The sequence below is a fragment of the Nycticebus coucang genome, chromosome 7 (genome assembly GCF_027406575.1).
Source record: "Nycticebus coucang isolate mNycCou1 chromosome 7, mNycCou1.pri, whole genome shotgun sequence".
Taxonomy (NCBI): Eukaryota; Metazoa; Chordata; class Mammalia; order Primates; family Lorisidae; genus Nycticebus; species Nycticebus coucang.
Window position 1 is genome coordinate 24882354 of NC_069786.1, and position 17133 is coordinate 24899486.

The following is a 17133-nucleotide window of genomic DNA, read 5'->3' on the forward strand; positions in this document are numbered from 1 at the left end:
GGAAATATCAAGAGGAATTTGCTGGAAAAGGTTTTCCTGAGGTTAACAGGGAGAAAAAAAAACAACATATATTGGTAATTCCCATTGTTAAAGTAACAGAACCTGATTAAATAGTTTTCTTTCCTTTTCCTAAATTATGCATCAGCTACTTGTTACACAACTCAAACTGAACCTCTCAGAACACTGTGAGTTTTAAGGTATTGGATAGGTTACTAAAGAAGTTATCCCCGTAAATAATGACTGCAATCACAGACAGGTCTCAGGTGAAACCTGTCAGGGAGGTGAACGGCCAATGCTAGTAGGAAAACAGCATGAATTGTCGGTACAGTCCCTGATTGTGTGAGGGAGGAAGAGGAATCTGTGCACCCTTCAGTTTTCCCCTTGCTTCCTAGCAACTCTCCAACATCTTAGCCCTCATCTCTTCATTATTAACAAATAATATTTATAAAGTTGACTCATGTGTGTGGCCCTGTCTTCTTCCATTCTACTCAAATTTTCTTCCTCACTTCCCATTCTCTTCCTGGCATGTTCTCCATCTACTGATTTTTTCGCTCTGGCTGTCAGCTGTGAATACCGTTTCCAACCACTCTATCAAGAACTTGCTTTTTCATAAATGGTGTCCAACTAGAGATGCAACATGCCCTGACTTGGTTTTCCTCATCTCATTCATAGGGAAAATGCTTATTGGACAGAGGAACTTATCATACAGTGAAGCATACCCCAACTGTGGCCCACAAATATTTAACAATAGCCAAAGGAACATATAAATGCCTGGCTGGGATTAGGAATTTGGGATGGAGGGAAGCAGACTCATGCATGCAAACACACACACACACACTCTGATCCTTTCTTCCTACTGGCCACATGTTGAAAACTCACCTTTGCTCTGATGTTCTGTGGAGGCTGGTAACACACATGTACTAATATCTGATAAAGAAGACCCTAACTAGTCCAGCCTCGGATCAGGAGCCTCTCCATCCTTCTTACCTCATCGAGACATCTTTCATACTGTTCTCTTTGATTTTCATTTTCCAAAGCCAAGGCTGAATTCTCTGCCTGCGGTAACATACAAAAATAACACAAATAAATCAATGAAATGTTGTGTTATGTGACAACTTATTCAATACAGTTACTAAATATATCTCCTCAGGATCCAAAACAATCTTTTAGAAGTACCTTTGACAAGTTGATCTAAGTACTATCATAAATGTCTCAGGGATGACTTCTGCCTTACCGACTTGCTCACGAGAATACATAATACTTTAAAGAAACACAAAACTTGGTAGTCTGAACAGGTAGAAAATCAAATCATGGCTTGATGTGAGAATGTTCTGTAAAAAGATTACCATGTTTATTTCATTCTATGAAAATGTAAATGTAAGAAATGCCTTAATCCACTTCATTAAGATGTGCCACAGTCACACAGTCTAGTATTTGTTTAGGCCACAGAAAGATATCACAGGTAAAGTCCTGAAAGCATAATTCCAAATGCAAACTAAATATGTTATTTTCATTGTTAATCAATGACTTTGAACATAAGAAGATAATGAGAAATGTAAGACTTGAACTATACTCCAGTATCCCTCTCACCACTCCTTCTTTGTTAAAATTGCTGCTTTCATATTTCTCAGAGCCATGTAGGTAAGTGGATATTGAATATGGTTACTAGGTTACCCTGCTGAATAGCAGGGGGAAAATAAAAGCAATCCCAGGCTTTAGAAGGAGCACAAGATGGCGGTATGAGAATCTCTTTCCACATCTACTGAGCTGTTTCCACTGTAGCCATTGAAGGCTCCTGTCTGAATTCTGAACCGTGCAAGGTAACCCCTCCCTGTGCTGTATCAAGGACCACCTGCCCCAACCCCTTGAGCACATTTGTTTCCAAATAGCCCTTCCCTACATCTCTCCTTGAAATTTGGAAGTTGGGGTACTGAACTTCAAATCAGAATTTTCAAAAGTATAGTATGATTTTTAGGTGGTACCCAGATCAATATTTATTTTCATAATTTCTCCCCACCAGTTTATTTTTATTATTTTTACTTTTTTTAGAGACAGAGTCATACTTTATCGCCCTTGGTAGAATGCCATGACATCACAGCTCACAGCAACCTTCAAATCCTGGGCGATTCTCTTGCCTCAGCCTCCCGAGTAGCTGGGACTACAGGCACCCACCACAACGCCCAGTGATTTTTTTTGTTGCAGTTTGGCTGGGGCAGGGTTTGAACCTGCCACCCTCAGTATATGGGGCCGGCGCTCTACCTACTGAGTCACAGGTGCTGCCCTCCCCAACAGTTTTTTAAACTTTTTATTTGAAAATAATTTTAAAGTTATAGACAATTTGCAAGAATAGTATAAAGAACTCTCATACACCGTTTCTGAGATTCCCTAATTGTTAACATTTTTGCCACATCTGCCATTCTCTCTCCCTCTCAAATTGTTTTCCTGCACCTTAAGAGTAAACTGCAGACAAGATGCCCTTTATCCCTAAATACTTCCGGGTATTTCCAAATGACAAAGACATTATCTCACACACCCACAGTATAGTTGCCAACTTTAGGAAATATAATCTGATCTCTAGTCCTCGCGCCACTTTCGTCAGCTGTCCCAGTAATGTCCTTCATGGCTGTTTCCAGCCCACAGCCATGCCCTGCATTCAGCTGTCACTGCTGTTCGTCCAGCATCCTTTAATCTGCTATCTTGTCTTTTTATACTGTTGATTACCTTCTTCCCTTCTCCGTCCTTTCCTTTCCTTCTCTTTTTCATTCCTCTCCTTTCCAAATAGAAGCCAGTTATTTTGCAGAACATCCCTTAATTTGGGTTTATCTGAAGCTCCCTCATGTTCACTTGGCAGGAATAGCACAGCAGCGAGCTGGGCTCTTCTCAGGGAGCTGTGCCAGTCACCTGGTGTCCACGCGTCCTGTGCTGGGCATGTTAACCTTCAGGGATCTGCTACATCTCTCCCTTGAAGAGTTACTGTCTGTACTTCTATAATTAATAAGCAGTTTGTGAGGACATACTTCAAGACTATGAAAATACTCTCTCGCTCATCAAACTTTCATTCATTTCACCCACAGCTACCACTGATGATTCTCGCTGAATCTATGATTACCTCAGTCACGAATGGTGATTTCTAACTCCATTCTTCTATCTTACACTTACGAGTTTACACTCTACCGTAAGGAAGCGTTTTCCGCTATGTATTTATCAGTATGCATCTATGGGTTCTTCTATTACAGGGGTCCTGAGTCGTTACTATTAATTTTGATGTTCAAATTGCAATTGCCCCAGTTTGGGCAGGTGAGCTCTTTTAAGCTGGTGGTATCCGTCTATTTTTAACATGCTATCCATCATTTTAAAAAGACTTTCTTTTTCAGCACACGGAGATGTTCCAGGCCCCTCTTGTTTTTCCTTGCCCTATCCTTGGAATCAGCCATTTCTCCCAGGAATTCTAGTTTCTTTTAGTTGAGAAATGCTATTTAGAAACCAAGATCTAGGTTTTAACTTTCTCTAATTGCTACTGAGGAATCAGTTTCTACCTCCTCTCAGTGGAAGGATTTTTCCCCCCACCATACGCACATGTGCACACACATACACACTCAGCCCCCAACCCCCCCAAATCCCACAAAATTCATCCTCAACTCATTCTTTCCACATTTGTATCTTTCTTCTTGTACCATAAGAACACAGGATCCCAACATCATTGTATTTACTTTTTTCAATCCTGCCATGTGTACAAAATTGTTACACTACATAAAGAGAGTACTAGAAGAGGTCACATTTCTTTCTTTCTTTGGACGACTTTGTTCGAAAGCTCCTAGATTAGTTCTTGCCCTCGTTCCCCTTTAGTGTGGGTTATACTACTCATTTGAAATTCAGTTTAGTTCACTTTTTCTGATAATAATCAAATTTAATTTCTGCTTCTCTTGATTTCATTTTACTTTTTTAAATATATAAAACATTAACACGATTCCCAAGGTCAAACTATACTAGAAGGTACACGCTCAGTGAAGTGTCACCCTCTCCTACCCTGCTCCTGACCACCTCTTGCTGGTGGTGTCACTATCTTCGTTTTCATCTTCCTACATCTGTTATTGTCTAGTTAAAAATCATGTCCTTTGACTCCCTCTCTTACATGCGCAACAATCACCTTTTCTTCGTTTTCTGCTCCCATTTTCTCAGGTCACTCTTGCTGTTTTATCAGAGCATGTTGTGTCCACAACTTCCCCTCTCCCCCTTGTTTGAGCCTCCTGAATGGCTGCTGGCTGGGGAGGCTGGCCTCCGCTCTCTTCTATCACCACTGCAGCTCAGATCCCCCCTTCTTTTTCCCATTCACAACCACATCTCCCCATTGCCCCTACTCTTTTCCCTTCAGCTCTGATTCCGCAGGCATGTACTGCTCTGAGACAGACACCTGTGGTCCTCACACCCCCCCAGCCTGCCCGACAGCCAGCACTGGAACTGTCCTGTCTCCCTCTGCCTTTGGGGTGGGCCACGCAACCGCAGCTTTCTGATTCCAGGTGTTTTGTCCTTGGTGTCCTCTGCTCCCACTGGGGTTTATTTTTCTCCTTCAAGTAATTTGGAACTTGAGTGGTCCCTTTTTTGGATAATGCAGAAAGCATGGGTTTTGTGTGGTTTTATTTGTTTTTCCTGGTGATTTGAATGTCTTCTTTGGCAGATGCAGGAAAAGTTTCCAGTGTAGCAGTTTCTTACTTGAATCGACAATGAAACTCAGGAAAAGTGGACCAGAATGGGGCACAAAAGTTAAGGAAAACTGCTGGGCTTTCCCAGTTTTCACCATCTAGTTCAAGGTCAGGTCATTTCTACCTAGTCACAGATCGAGTCTCAGGAATTCTCAACACCATGTGTTATTCAGGCTTTAGATTTAATCCTTGGGTTCATCCTCATTCTGTTGGGCCTGAATCCTTCTTTGAGTGACTGGCCCCCAACCCAGCAGTCTCTGGGGTGGGGTCCTGACACGTTTTCCAGTTCTCAGCAGGGACAGATGCCTGACACACAGCCTGCTCCTTCTGCCTGCAGGCCAGTACCCGTCTGGGCTTGAGGCACAGTTATTCATCACCCCTAGACTGTTTCTGCTTTTTATTCTCCACTCAAACTAAGCTGACTTATTGCTGTTTCCTTCAGGGATTGCTTCCGGCCGGTCGCACTGACCCTTGTCTGTACCTGCAGCTCGTGGAAGCCCTCCATTCCCCCCAAGCCCAGGTGGAGGGAAGATTCAGATTCCAGTTTTACTGTTGTAGTTTTCACTGGGCAATGTCAGGTTGTGTCATCTTAGCAAGTCATTTAACTTTGCTGGCTTTACAGTTCTTTAGTTAATAAATGAAGAGACCAAACTAGCCAATCTACAAAATGACTTCCAATTCAAATATTTGGATACCATGAATCACAAGGGGAAAATGCTAACACTGCAGTAATACAAAGTCATTGATTTCTTTGGAGAAATTTAGCTTTTGTGGGGTCTGCTGGTGTTAGTCAGGCAACAGCACAAAGGATAATAGGAAGAGATAAAGGGGAGAACGGCAATGGCACGTTACATTGTTTTCACTTTAAATGTCTTGGAAAAAATATGCAAGCAAATAAAGCTGAAAATGGGAATTTATATGAGATGTCTATATCTCATTCCTACCCCACAATATCACGTCGCAATAACACTACGATCGATCCATTCAGATAATTACCACGATTATACCGTTTACATCACTTGCCTCACGTTTACTGCTCCGACAATCTATTACAGCCAGGCAAATTAAATACCTAACGGGGGCTGATGAAGACACAGTAGTCACTTCTGGTTACTGTGTTCAGTTACACAGACCAATTTAATTGATGCAATCCTGCGTATCCCAGGGGACAAAGAAGATATTAACAATTATGCCACTGAAGTTAAAATAATCTTGAACTCGTGATTTTCTTTAATCCATTTGCATTTATTAGAGATTCAGGATTAACTAGCTACCAATATAAGACAACAAGGGGAGAAAAGAGAAAGAAAAATATCTTAATTAAAGGTGATTTAAAGAAACAGTGAGTATTTGTGTAGCAGGAATGGGAAAGGACAAGGTGAGAGAGGTAGGAAAGAGAAAATGTAGGTGTCACCAGTAAGACTCCTAGAAATCCCAACGCAAGTTCTTTTCTGCTGGAAGTATGTTAAGGAGACCATTACAACATTTAAGTAAAGGTAACAGTGCATCTTTGCGTTCAGCATGATCTTCCACACCAATCTAGTTTCTGCTAGATTTAGTCCACGATTTAGAGGATTTCTTACCTCTGTGTGGTTTCCCCATGACTCTGAATTACAGTGGTCTATGTATGTTTGTTGTTTCATCTCCTAAAAGCCTTAAATATTCTTATAAAATCAAAGCACACCATTAAGTAAATCCATATTGTTTTGGTTTATTGTGGAAACAGGTCTGAATTAATATATATTTAAAGGAAACCATGTTTCTTTTATGTAATATTTGGACATACTTATAGGGTACATGTAATGTTTTACCACATGCATAATTCTTGATCTTGTAATGGTCAAGTTGGGGTATCCAAGGTGCCCATCGCCTCGTGTGTCCATGTTTATGTGTTGGGAAGATTTTAAGTCCTATCTACTAATTATCATGAAATAATACAATACATTGTCCTTAACTACAGTCCCTCTACCCTGCTATGGAATATCAGAATGTAACCCTTCTATCTAATTGCATGTTTGTACCCCTTAATTAACCTCTCTTTTTCCCACACTCCCACACCCTCCCCAGCCTCTGGTATCTACCACTCTACTGTCTATCTCCATGAGGTTAACTTTTTTAGCTACCACATCTAAGTGGGAACATGTGACATTTGTCTGTGCCTGGCTCATTTTGCTTAGCATTTTGACCTCCAGTCCCATCCATGTTCTTTTGTTGCCAGATAGCATTCCAGGATGTATATATTCCAGATTTCTTTATCCATCCACCTGCCGATAGACACTTAGATTGATTCCTTATTTTTGCTATTGTGAATAGCACTTCGATAAACATGGGGTGAGATATCACTTTGGTACACTGATATCTTTTCTTTTGTATTAATATCCATAATAGGATTTCTGGATCCTATGGCAGTTCTATTTTTAGTTTAGTTTTTTTTGGTTTGTTTGTTTGTTTTTAGAAATCTCTATACTGTTTTCCATAATGGTTATAGTAATTTACATTCCTACCAAACAGTGTATAAGAGTAAAAAGGAACTATGTTTCTTAGAGGTCCTGCTCAGAGAATAGACACGTTGGCCAGGGTTTACAAATGATTAAAGAAATTGATAGTTCTGAACCATTCTGTGTCAATTCCCTAATATATATACTATACTTAAAATGTTTTTATACTATAAATTTGCTTAATACATCCTTTTCCACAGACCAACGATAGAACAGCTCTACATAAAAATCTTTCCCCTGCATAATATAACAGCTCCACTGGAGGCTTTTAACATCTTATAATCTGTCCCCATATCATCCATCAAAACCTATATATCTGCTGCTCCACAGGACACACCACCTCCGGAGTGTGGCCAGCTCTTATTATCTCATGAAGGTCCCACCTTCCAGTACACACCACCTCCTGAGTGTGGCCCAACTCTTATCATCTCATGAAGGTCCCACCCTCCAGGACACACCACCTCCTGAGCATGGCCAGTTCTCATTATCTCATGAAGGTCCCACCCTGCAGGACACACCACCTCCTGAGTGTGGCCCCGCTCTTATTATCTCATGAAGGTCCCACTCTCCAGGACACACCACCTCCTGAGTGTGGCCCCGCTCTTATCATCTTATGAAGGTCCCACCCTCCAGTACACACCACCTCCTGAGGGTGGCCCCGCTCTTATTATCTCATGAAGGTCTCACCCTCCAGGACACACCACCTCCTGAGCGTGGCCCCGCTCTTATTATCTCATGAAGGTCCCACCCTCCAGGACACACCACCTCCTGAGTGTGGCCCCGCTCTTATCTCATGAAGGTCTCACCCTCCAGGACACACCACCTCCTGAGTGTGGGCAGCTCTTATTATCTCATGAAGGTCCCACCCTCCAGTACACACCACCTCCTGAGCATGGCCCAGCCTTATGATCTCATGAAGGTCCCACTCTCCAGTACACACCACCTCCTGAGTGTGGCCCTGCTCTTATTATCTCATGAAGGTCCCACTCTCCAGTACACACCACCTCCTGAGTGTGGCCCCGCTCTTATTATCTCATGAAGGTCCCACCCTCCAGGACACACAACCTCCTGAGCATGGCCCAGCTCTTATGATCTCATGAAGGTCCCACTCTTGCTTCTAGGCTGTGCCTATGGTCCTGGCTGCTGTACCACACAATATGCTTCACTTTTCCATTGGCCTTTCTAAATCCAATTTCTGTGGTTTGGCTCATATCTGGACCTACAACACTTACATGGACACACATGCTTAAATTTAGAAAAATTTGGACACAAAAAAAGCAGCATAAGCATTCTGAAAAATTCCCCTACGCCATTCCTAAGATTCCCCAAAGGTCAACTTTTTAACACACTGACTTTATCATTTGTTTTATGCCTACCTATGCCCAGAGATGATTTTTTAAAAACCACTGGAGAGTGAGGAACAGACACAATTCCCCTTTACCTATTAATATTCGGGTGTATATTTTTTTCTTTTTTTCTTTTGAGACAGAGTCTTTGTCACCTTGGGTTGAATGCCATGGGATTATAGTTCACAGCAACTGCAAACTCTTGGGCTCAAGCAATCCTCTTGTCTCAGCGTCCCAAGAAGCTGGGACTATAGGCATCCACCATAACACCTGCCTAGTTTTTCTAATTTTAGTATATGTGGGGTTTGCTAAGGCTGGTCTCCGGCGTATACTTTCTAAAAATACATTTTCTACATAACCACTGTATAGTAATAACATTCAGAAAATTAACATTGATACAATAACCTCCTACTCTACAGACCTTACTCAAATTTTACCAGTAATCCTTCAAGTAATCCTCCAAATTTTGCCAGTAATCATTCAAATAATGTTACACACACGGCAGAGAAAAACTTGGGTTCAATAATAACTAAACCTAATAAGACAACTAGAACAGAATATTTAAAGCTTGTCGTATGCTGTACTGAACAATATAGGAGACTGAGGTTCTGTTCCTCACTTTTTATGTATGCTGGGATCGTGGCCTGGTTCCAAGAGCAGTGTTTAGTTCTCCTACTTTTTAAGCTCCTGTCATATATGGAACAGTTCCTTGGTCTCTGTCTTTTATGATCTTGACCCTTTTCAAGAGTTCAGTCCAGTTACTGGTGAATGTTCTTGAATTTGCTTGATGTTTCTTCACAGTTCAAGTGAAGTATTCGTGGCAAGACTATCAGGGCAATGACACTGTGTCCTTCTCAGTGCATTGTATCAGAAGGCGCGTGCTATCGATTCATCCTATTATTCCTCGTCCAAAAACCCCAAGTCTGAAATGTTCCAGTGAGCATTTCCTGTGAACATCATGTTGGTGTTCAGAAAGTTTTGTATTTTGAAGCTTTTCAGATTTTTGGATTAGAGATACAGAACTGAGTAAATATATAATGTAAATATTCCAAAATTTGAAAACATTAGAAATCTGAAAAAGTCTAGTCCCAAGCATCTTGGATAAGGAATACTCACTCTGTAGTATGTTAAATTTGATCACTTGGGTAAGGCAATATCTGTGAGATTTTTCTACTATAAAGTTATGTCCTTTTGTAATCGGTAAGTATCTTGTACTCAGAGTATGTGGAAGACACTTACCAACTATGTAAATATCCGGACTACTGAAATTGCAAATACACAACTATCCATACTTTGGTTCACTCATGTTAGCATCTACTAATACTTTTTTTGTTTTGTCTAAACAATTGTTACTGTGGTGGCTGCCAAATAGTGATTTTTAAATCCCACAACTCTTCCTACATTTACTACTTTAAATCCTATCACAAAGAGGGGCCGCACATTTTAACATTTCGTTAACCTCCAGTGGAGGTTGATAGTTTCAAGAGTATTATTAGTCTTCACCTGTAGACTACAGGTCCTTTGAGACTGGGATCATGCTTTACACACCTGTTCAAAGGAGTAAGTTTTACACTATTGCATTTTTACTATAGTTATAGATAAAAACAAAAACTCATAATGATGTTTAGATTTACTTAGTTATCAATGAGTTTGTTGGAGTAGAAGGCACCTCTAGCTGTGTCTTCTCAGTGCTGATCACACACACGGACAAATACTGACTCATCTTTAAAAAAATCATATTTTACAGACAGACGAGAGATTAACAAACAAGGGATAAAGGTTTTTACTCTTTGCAAGTGTCAATAAGAATTTGATTTAATGAGTACATATCACTGGACACTTTTTTTTTTTGAGACAGAGTCTCACTATGTCACCCTCGGTAGAGTGCTGTGACGACACAGCTCACAGCAACTTCCGCCTCTTGGGATTAAGCGATTCTCTTGCCTTAGCCTCTTGCCTTAAGCCTTGAGCATAAGCAATTCTTTTGCCTACTAAGTAGCTGGGACTACAGGCGCCTGCCACAACACCCAGCTATTTTTTTTGTTGTTGTTATAGTTGTCATTGTTGTTTAGCAGGCCTGGGCTGGGTTCGAATCCACCACTCTTAGTATAAGTAGCTGCCGCCCTAACTACTGAGCTACAGGTGCGGAGCCTCACTGGACACATTTTGACAACTGGCAGGATATTTAAAGCTTGTACTATGCTGTGCTGAACAATATAGGAGACTGAGATTTTGTTTCTCACTTTTAAATGTTAATTGCACTTATTATCAGTGTTGTCACAATGGTATATTAAAGATGGCTGCAAATGCTTTGTAACGTACCTTCTTGAACCTGGGCTGGTCTTACTGACTTGACTGACCAACAGAAATGGCTGAAGTGCCATTTGGGGGACTTCCAAGTCTACATCATGAGGCTTTCAGCTTCTACCCAGACCTCTCTGAACACTTTCTACATGAGCTGCCATGTGAGAAGTCTGAGTGCGATGAGGCAGTGTTAAGCCTCAGCTACGTGGAGAGGCTCTGGGGGATGAGCGGCTTCAGGGAGAGAGGAGGCCAGGGACATGGAGAGGCCAGACATGGGGGTGGAGAAGCCCTCGAGGAAATGGGTCCTCTACCCCCCAGCTGATATCACTTGAGTTGGAGGTTAACTAATTATACTGTAGTTTGTCCTATTTTAAATGCCAAATAGTGAGCCACAAAATTGTGAGAAAACTAAAATGGTTGTTTTACATTTCAAAGTTTAGAGATAATTGTTTTCCCAGCAATAGACAACTAGAACATCTGTATTTAGGAGATGAGCTAGAACATCAATTCTTCTATGCCTGCACTCAATTACTGATCTCTTGTCATACTGCAGGGGCTATGAGATGCTAGGGAAATATACAAAGAAAATAAAACATGAGGGCAGGCAACAACAAAGAAGGAAATAGTCTAACAGAAGAAATAAATTAATTTCTCACATTCAAAGGTACAATAGGATCAGAACATAAAAAGCTAACTTTAGATAAGGTAGGAAAGACCTTCCTTAAAGAGGTAACCTTTAACTCAGCTTACTCAACAGGCATTTAAAACAACAAAGGTCCTCATCGGAAAGAATGCAAATAATATAGCTTTGACCAAAATACCAAGAAAATGATATATATGACTTTTATTCAAAAAGTAAATTATCCAAACAGGGTAGATTCCTTTAAATATTGTCAAACTGTGATGAAAGTAAATAATGTCATACACACGGCAGAGAAAAACTTGGGTTCAACAATAACTAAACCTAACAAATTAATACTATACAAGTTATTAAATCACAGAAATTGAAAAGGGGTAGAGTTGTGTGGAGGAAAAGAAGGCTAAAAGAAAGGGTGCCCTATGAAGGAGAAAAAAAAAAAAAAGAGATAAGAAAATGTCTAATTTAACGTAGTTAAAATGGTTGCCTTCCTGTGGCTTTCCCTGCTGCAATAGTTGGTCTTTTTAAGAATGACGTCTCCCAAGTTCTCTGAAAGCCCCTCAATTCAGCAGAGGCAGACAGGTTAGGAGAAGATCAAGAAAAATGTATTTCTCCAAAATCACGGGTCAACCTTAATGGTGGGAAAATGTACTTCTTTATTTTTATGTATTTTTCTTTTCTCTGGAATTTTTCTAGCCAAAAAAAAAAATGTGCTTCTTTATGATTGCCACCCCAAATCAAAGTCCTGTGGCACTCTACTCAAATAACACACTCGACAGCTACAGTGCCGCGCCAGCAACTTCAGTCTGTAGGCCCAGGAACATCAGATTCAGCCTTCTAAGCAAAATACAGAGATCTCCAAAATATCTCTAATTATACTGTAGTTTGTTCTATTTTAAATGCCATCTAAAAAGCATCACGAGGTGAAGGCACCACGAGAGTGGCTAAGCGTGCCTTCTAGGCGAGCACATTTTAATCTAGGGGAGTGGATAAGGCCTCAACACAGAGAACACCAAGGGCCTAGATACTGAATCTCCTTTCCTTTATCATCATCAATTCAAAGTGATGGGGTTCCTTGATTCTTCACCGTATCACATCTGGTCACTGTGGTAGCCCCGTGTGGCAGGTCCTTAGCTGAACAGTGTTTTCACTGATTGCATTCAAAAGCTACAGTCTTCACACCTGGGCAACGTAAAGCGCTGCTGGGCAGGATTTTCATCCTAGAAAATTTTGGTAAAGAATGCAAGCTCTGCCCAGCCAGCACAGGAATAAACATGTGTGCCCACACATGCATGCATGCACCTTAACAATGCCCCTGCAGTCCACAAACATTAGGGATGTCTATTAGGTTTAGAACCAGCACAAGATACCTGGACTATAAATTCAAATAAAATGGTATCTTTGTTGCAAGGAGTTTAGGGTCTATGCAATGAGAAAATGTTATATAGGGCCTGTCCACAGGTCCATCTTTGAAGAGTTGAATAGGAACACCCCATAATGCAACCTCTGGGTACTTGCAGAATCCACAAGCTTGGAGGAGGCGTTAGGCCAGCAGTCCGCAAACCTGAGTGTGCATCCACATCACATGGCAGGCGCTTGGGTCACATATTGTTGGGCACCACCCCGGGTTTGGATTCTGCGTGTCTAAGGCAGGGCCCAACGATTTGCATCTCTAACAAGTTCCCAGAAGATGCTATTGCTACTGGTCTGGGGACCACATGTTGACAGCCAGTGTCCAAGATCAGTCACCTTCAGAATGGAGGCTGTTGTCCCTCACTTTCTTCCCTCTTGCTGCGATCACCCTTGCAATCCTCAGCAATCTTATTTCTTCTCTGGAATTGGGAGTGGTCATGATACAATTATGTACTTTCTCTTATTTCGATGATGAGTCTCCCTCTCTCCCCCTCCACCAGTTATTCTCACTGGGGGAAAGCAGCCTGAGAGGCTCTATCAGCAGTGTGCGCAGGAGTGTATCCCTGTGTGTGTGTGTGTACGCATACATGTGCATAGAACAGAAAAGAATGCATATGATTTGGGAAAACGTTGCTTGATATCAAATTATATCTAGAAAATAATAATAGGTAATGCTTTCATAATACGAACTGAAGAGTAAGCTCAGTAATTTTCTTGAGTTGAGGGATATACAGAGAAGAAATCTGTGCACAGAGTTGGAAAGCAGTAGGAGTGGAATAAGATCTGTCATCCCAAGAGGAAAGTATGAGAATCTAATGGGAGGCAAGAGTGTGCTTGTAAAATTTCCTTTTTATTTTATTTTTTATGATAGAAAGAGGCCTGGCCTTTGAAGTCGAGCAAGCGCTTGTCTGAATCTTGGGCCTGCCTCTCCTTACCCTTGGCCTATTGTTACCTTAGGCAAATCACTTGGACTCTCTAAGTCAGTTTCCTCCTTGGGAAATAGAAAAATAAATATCCACCACAGTGCTGGGTTGAACAAGGAATGTTAAATGCATCCGACACAGAGCTTGGTCCTTTAGAGTCGGTGAATGTTAGTTTCCTCTGTCCTTCGTGTCACAACTGCTGCCTGAAACCTGGGCAGCTCTGGGCTTTAGCAGGAGGAGGTAGCATCGGCCAGGAGAACAGCTGTCCTTGTTGACAGGGGAGCTTTCCGCTAGGAGAAGTGTAACCTGAGCCCTTGGGACTGGGCGCTTTTAAACAGACTCACATGTAGACTAGCTCCAGGCTGGGGCTCTTTTCATCTGATGCCTTCCCTTCCCATCCTTAACTCCTCATTTCCTCTCATCTTTACTCCCACTTCCAAATGTCTATTTATCACTGTAGAAAAACCTGCTCTCACCCCAGCTATTCCTAACTGCATTCCCATTCAGATTCACATGAGTGAGGAATCACTGAGAGAATGTGTCTGGGAAGACAGGGTTAGCAGGGAATCTTCAGTACAGCATTGAGAAGGTAGATGGGTTTGCAGGGATGCGTGGATGGTCTGAAATAGACAAAGCACTTCATTTTACCCTGAGATCGTATCACAGCATCTTTCTTCTAAGGCCTAGTAGGACCTGTTTATGATCATCTGCTCCAAGTCTCGGTAGAGCTAAAAAGCACAATGTGCTATTCACACTTCTTCCCAAACAGTGCAATAAAAAGAAAATGCTACAAAAGCTATGTTAACTAGTGTGATGAAAATGTGTCAAATGATCTATGAACCAAATGTATGGTGCCCCATGATCATACTAATGTACACAGCTATGATTTAATAAAAAAAAAAAAAGTCACTTTTCTGATGTGTGCTTGCCCTGAGCAAGCGCCTGCCCTTGTGCTCCCCAGGCACCCTGCTCACCTTAGTCCCAGCACCCACCCACAGCACTGCAGGGTGCTTGATTATTTTCCCCTCTTTGCTCTTTCCCACACCCTGCACTGTACCTGAACTTGGAAAGGACCCAGTCTATTTATAACTCTGACCTTTTCATACACGATTCTTACATCTGAGGGATGTAGACTACAGCTGTGATTTATGAAAACAGGTATTAATTGGTTTAGGAAGATTAACTTATCCATTGTATGCTTCCAAGTTTCGGGTTCTTGTTTGTACTCAAACTTACGTGATGAGTCCTTGCCACTTGCAATTCCTATAGGTCTGGTATCTTAGCAGATCAGCACAATTACAGATCCTGATCCTCACCCTCCTCAAGCCCCATACAGTATATGATAACTGGAAAGTCCAAGTAAACCCTCTGGACTGACATAGAGTGGATAATAACAAAGCCTTGCTGAGACACAGACACGGACAGTCACTGGCAGAAGAGCGTGCACACACCAGCCTCCCAGTGGTCTGGGATCACATTCTCACCTCAGCAAAACAACAAACTCCCATCTAGCAGGGTCTTGGCAAGTGTTCAATAATCAGCTCTCTGGGAGAGAAGAGCCAGGCTTTGTAGTCTTTGCCAATTTCCCTGGTGTAAACACCCTCTCCATGACTGATTTCAAGCTACTAAGCAGAGGCACATAGTAGAACATCATCAGACAGCATCCCCCCACCCAGGACGTACATCCCAGGTGAGAGCAAAATGTTGTAAACCAATTAGGAAGCGGTAGGTCCTGAGTACGCATTGTCTTTGTCTTTAATAACTTATCTAAATATATGTTTATATAATTTAATTAATAATAATTGCTGTGTTTAATGACTGACACACACAATTCTTGAAAAAGTAACTATTGGTTGTCAAAAGCTGGTATGTAGTGTGAGCTGGCTTAGCACACCATTGCTCCTATTTATCATATACCTTGGGAACAGCTTTCAAATGATGTAAATACACATTTGCATCTGTTAATACAAGAGCTTACTGACTCTGCTCTGCTTAGAATTTCATCCAGGAACCTAGCTGTTTCAACAGTGAACACCATTGATAGGATCCCTCAGTTCTGCCCTCTTCCTAAGGTCTGGGAGGTTTCCCTACTGCTCCTATCTATACGATTAGGTTTATTAATGCAAGGATAAAGCTCCACAAAGCTGTCTGTACTCATACCTCCTCCCTTGTTCATGAGGGTGCTTCCGCTGTCTCTGTAGGTGCTAAGGTAGACAATGCTGATGACCCCTTCTCCATGTGCCCTTCCCCACCACCAGCTATAAGCTCCACAAAGCTGTCTGTACTCATACCTCCTCCCTTGTTCATGAGGGTGCTTCCGCTGTCTCTGTAGGTGCTAAGGTAGACAATGCTGATGACCCCTTCTCCATGTGCCCTTCCCCACCACCAGCTATAAGAAGAATATTGATCTATTCAGCATACAACCCATTGTGCTCGGACGTCAGACTTGTGTTGATTCAGGGGAAGTGAAGCTTTGTATATTTGACAGTGTTTGTTTTTAAAGACTGGTATAAACTTTTCATTATACTCAACACTTAACGGTAATGTCAAATTACATGTTAAAACTGAAAACCTCAGAAATCTTAAACATTACATATCTGAGCTCAAGTGTTTTTCCAATTATAATAAAAGATAAAAATTCGAGTACTCTAAAATTTCTTTGTAGGAACAACCTCTAAACATATTTTACCCACCAGATGTGCTTTCAGATATACCAAATATATGACTTTCAAGCTAAGGGAATGAGAGTGAATTTGTGGTTTTAGAAATTCTATGGAATTGAGAAATATAATAAGATCTGATCATTTTGTTGAGTATAGAATATTTATGAAATTTACCAGTTTAGAAATTAAACTTTGTAGGCTGGTGCAGTGGCTCACACCTGTAATCCTAGCATTCTGGGAGGCTGAGGCGGGTGGATTGCCTGAGCTCACAGGGTCCAGACTAGCCTGAGCAAGAGTGAGACCCCATCTCTAAAAAAATTGCTGGGTGTTGTGGAGGGCCCCTGTAGTCCCAGCTACTTGGGAGGCTGAGGAAAGAGAATCACTGAGCCCAAGAGTTTGAGGTTGATGTGAGCTATGATGCCACAGCACTCTACTGAGGGTGACAAAAGTGGGACTCTGTCTCAAAAAACAAAAAAAAAAAAACAAAAAAAAGAAATTAAATTTTGTAAACTTGACTGATTTGCAGAAAATCCTAGTAATATGTTGACCTCATTATGTCAGGTAATTGAAGGCCCCTACATTGTATGGGACAAATCAGCTTCATTTTTTAGATGAAGAAAATGAGAGACTTTTTATCACGATAAATCCT

The 17133-nt window shown here is 41.4% G+C and overlaps 1 protein-coding gene across 2 annotated transcripts in view; it reads right to left on the reverse strand.

Moving 5' to 3' along the window:
• Positions 1 to 17133, reverse strand: part of NCKAP5 (NCK associated protein 5) — a 969262-nt gene that overhangs the window by 209752 nt on the left and 742377 nt on the right. For both annotated transcript variants that reach the window (XM_053597956.1, XM_053597955.1), the window contains one exon: positions 988 to 1056. In XM_053597956.1, the coding sequence (XP_053453931.1) occupies positions 988 to 1056 (69 nt within the window). The remainder of the gene's footprint in view (positions 1 to 987; positions 1057 to 17133) is intronic.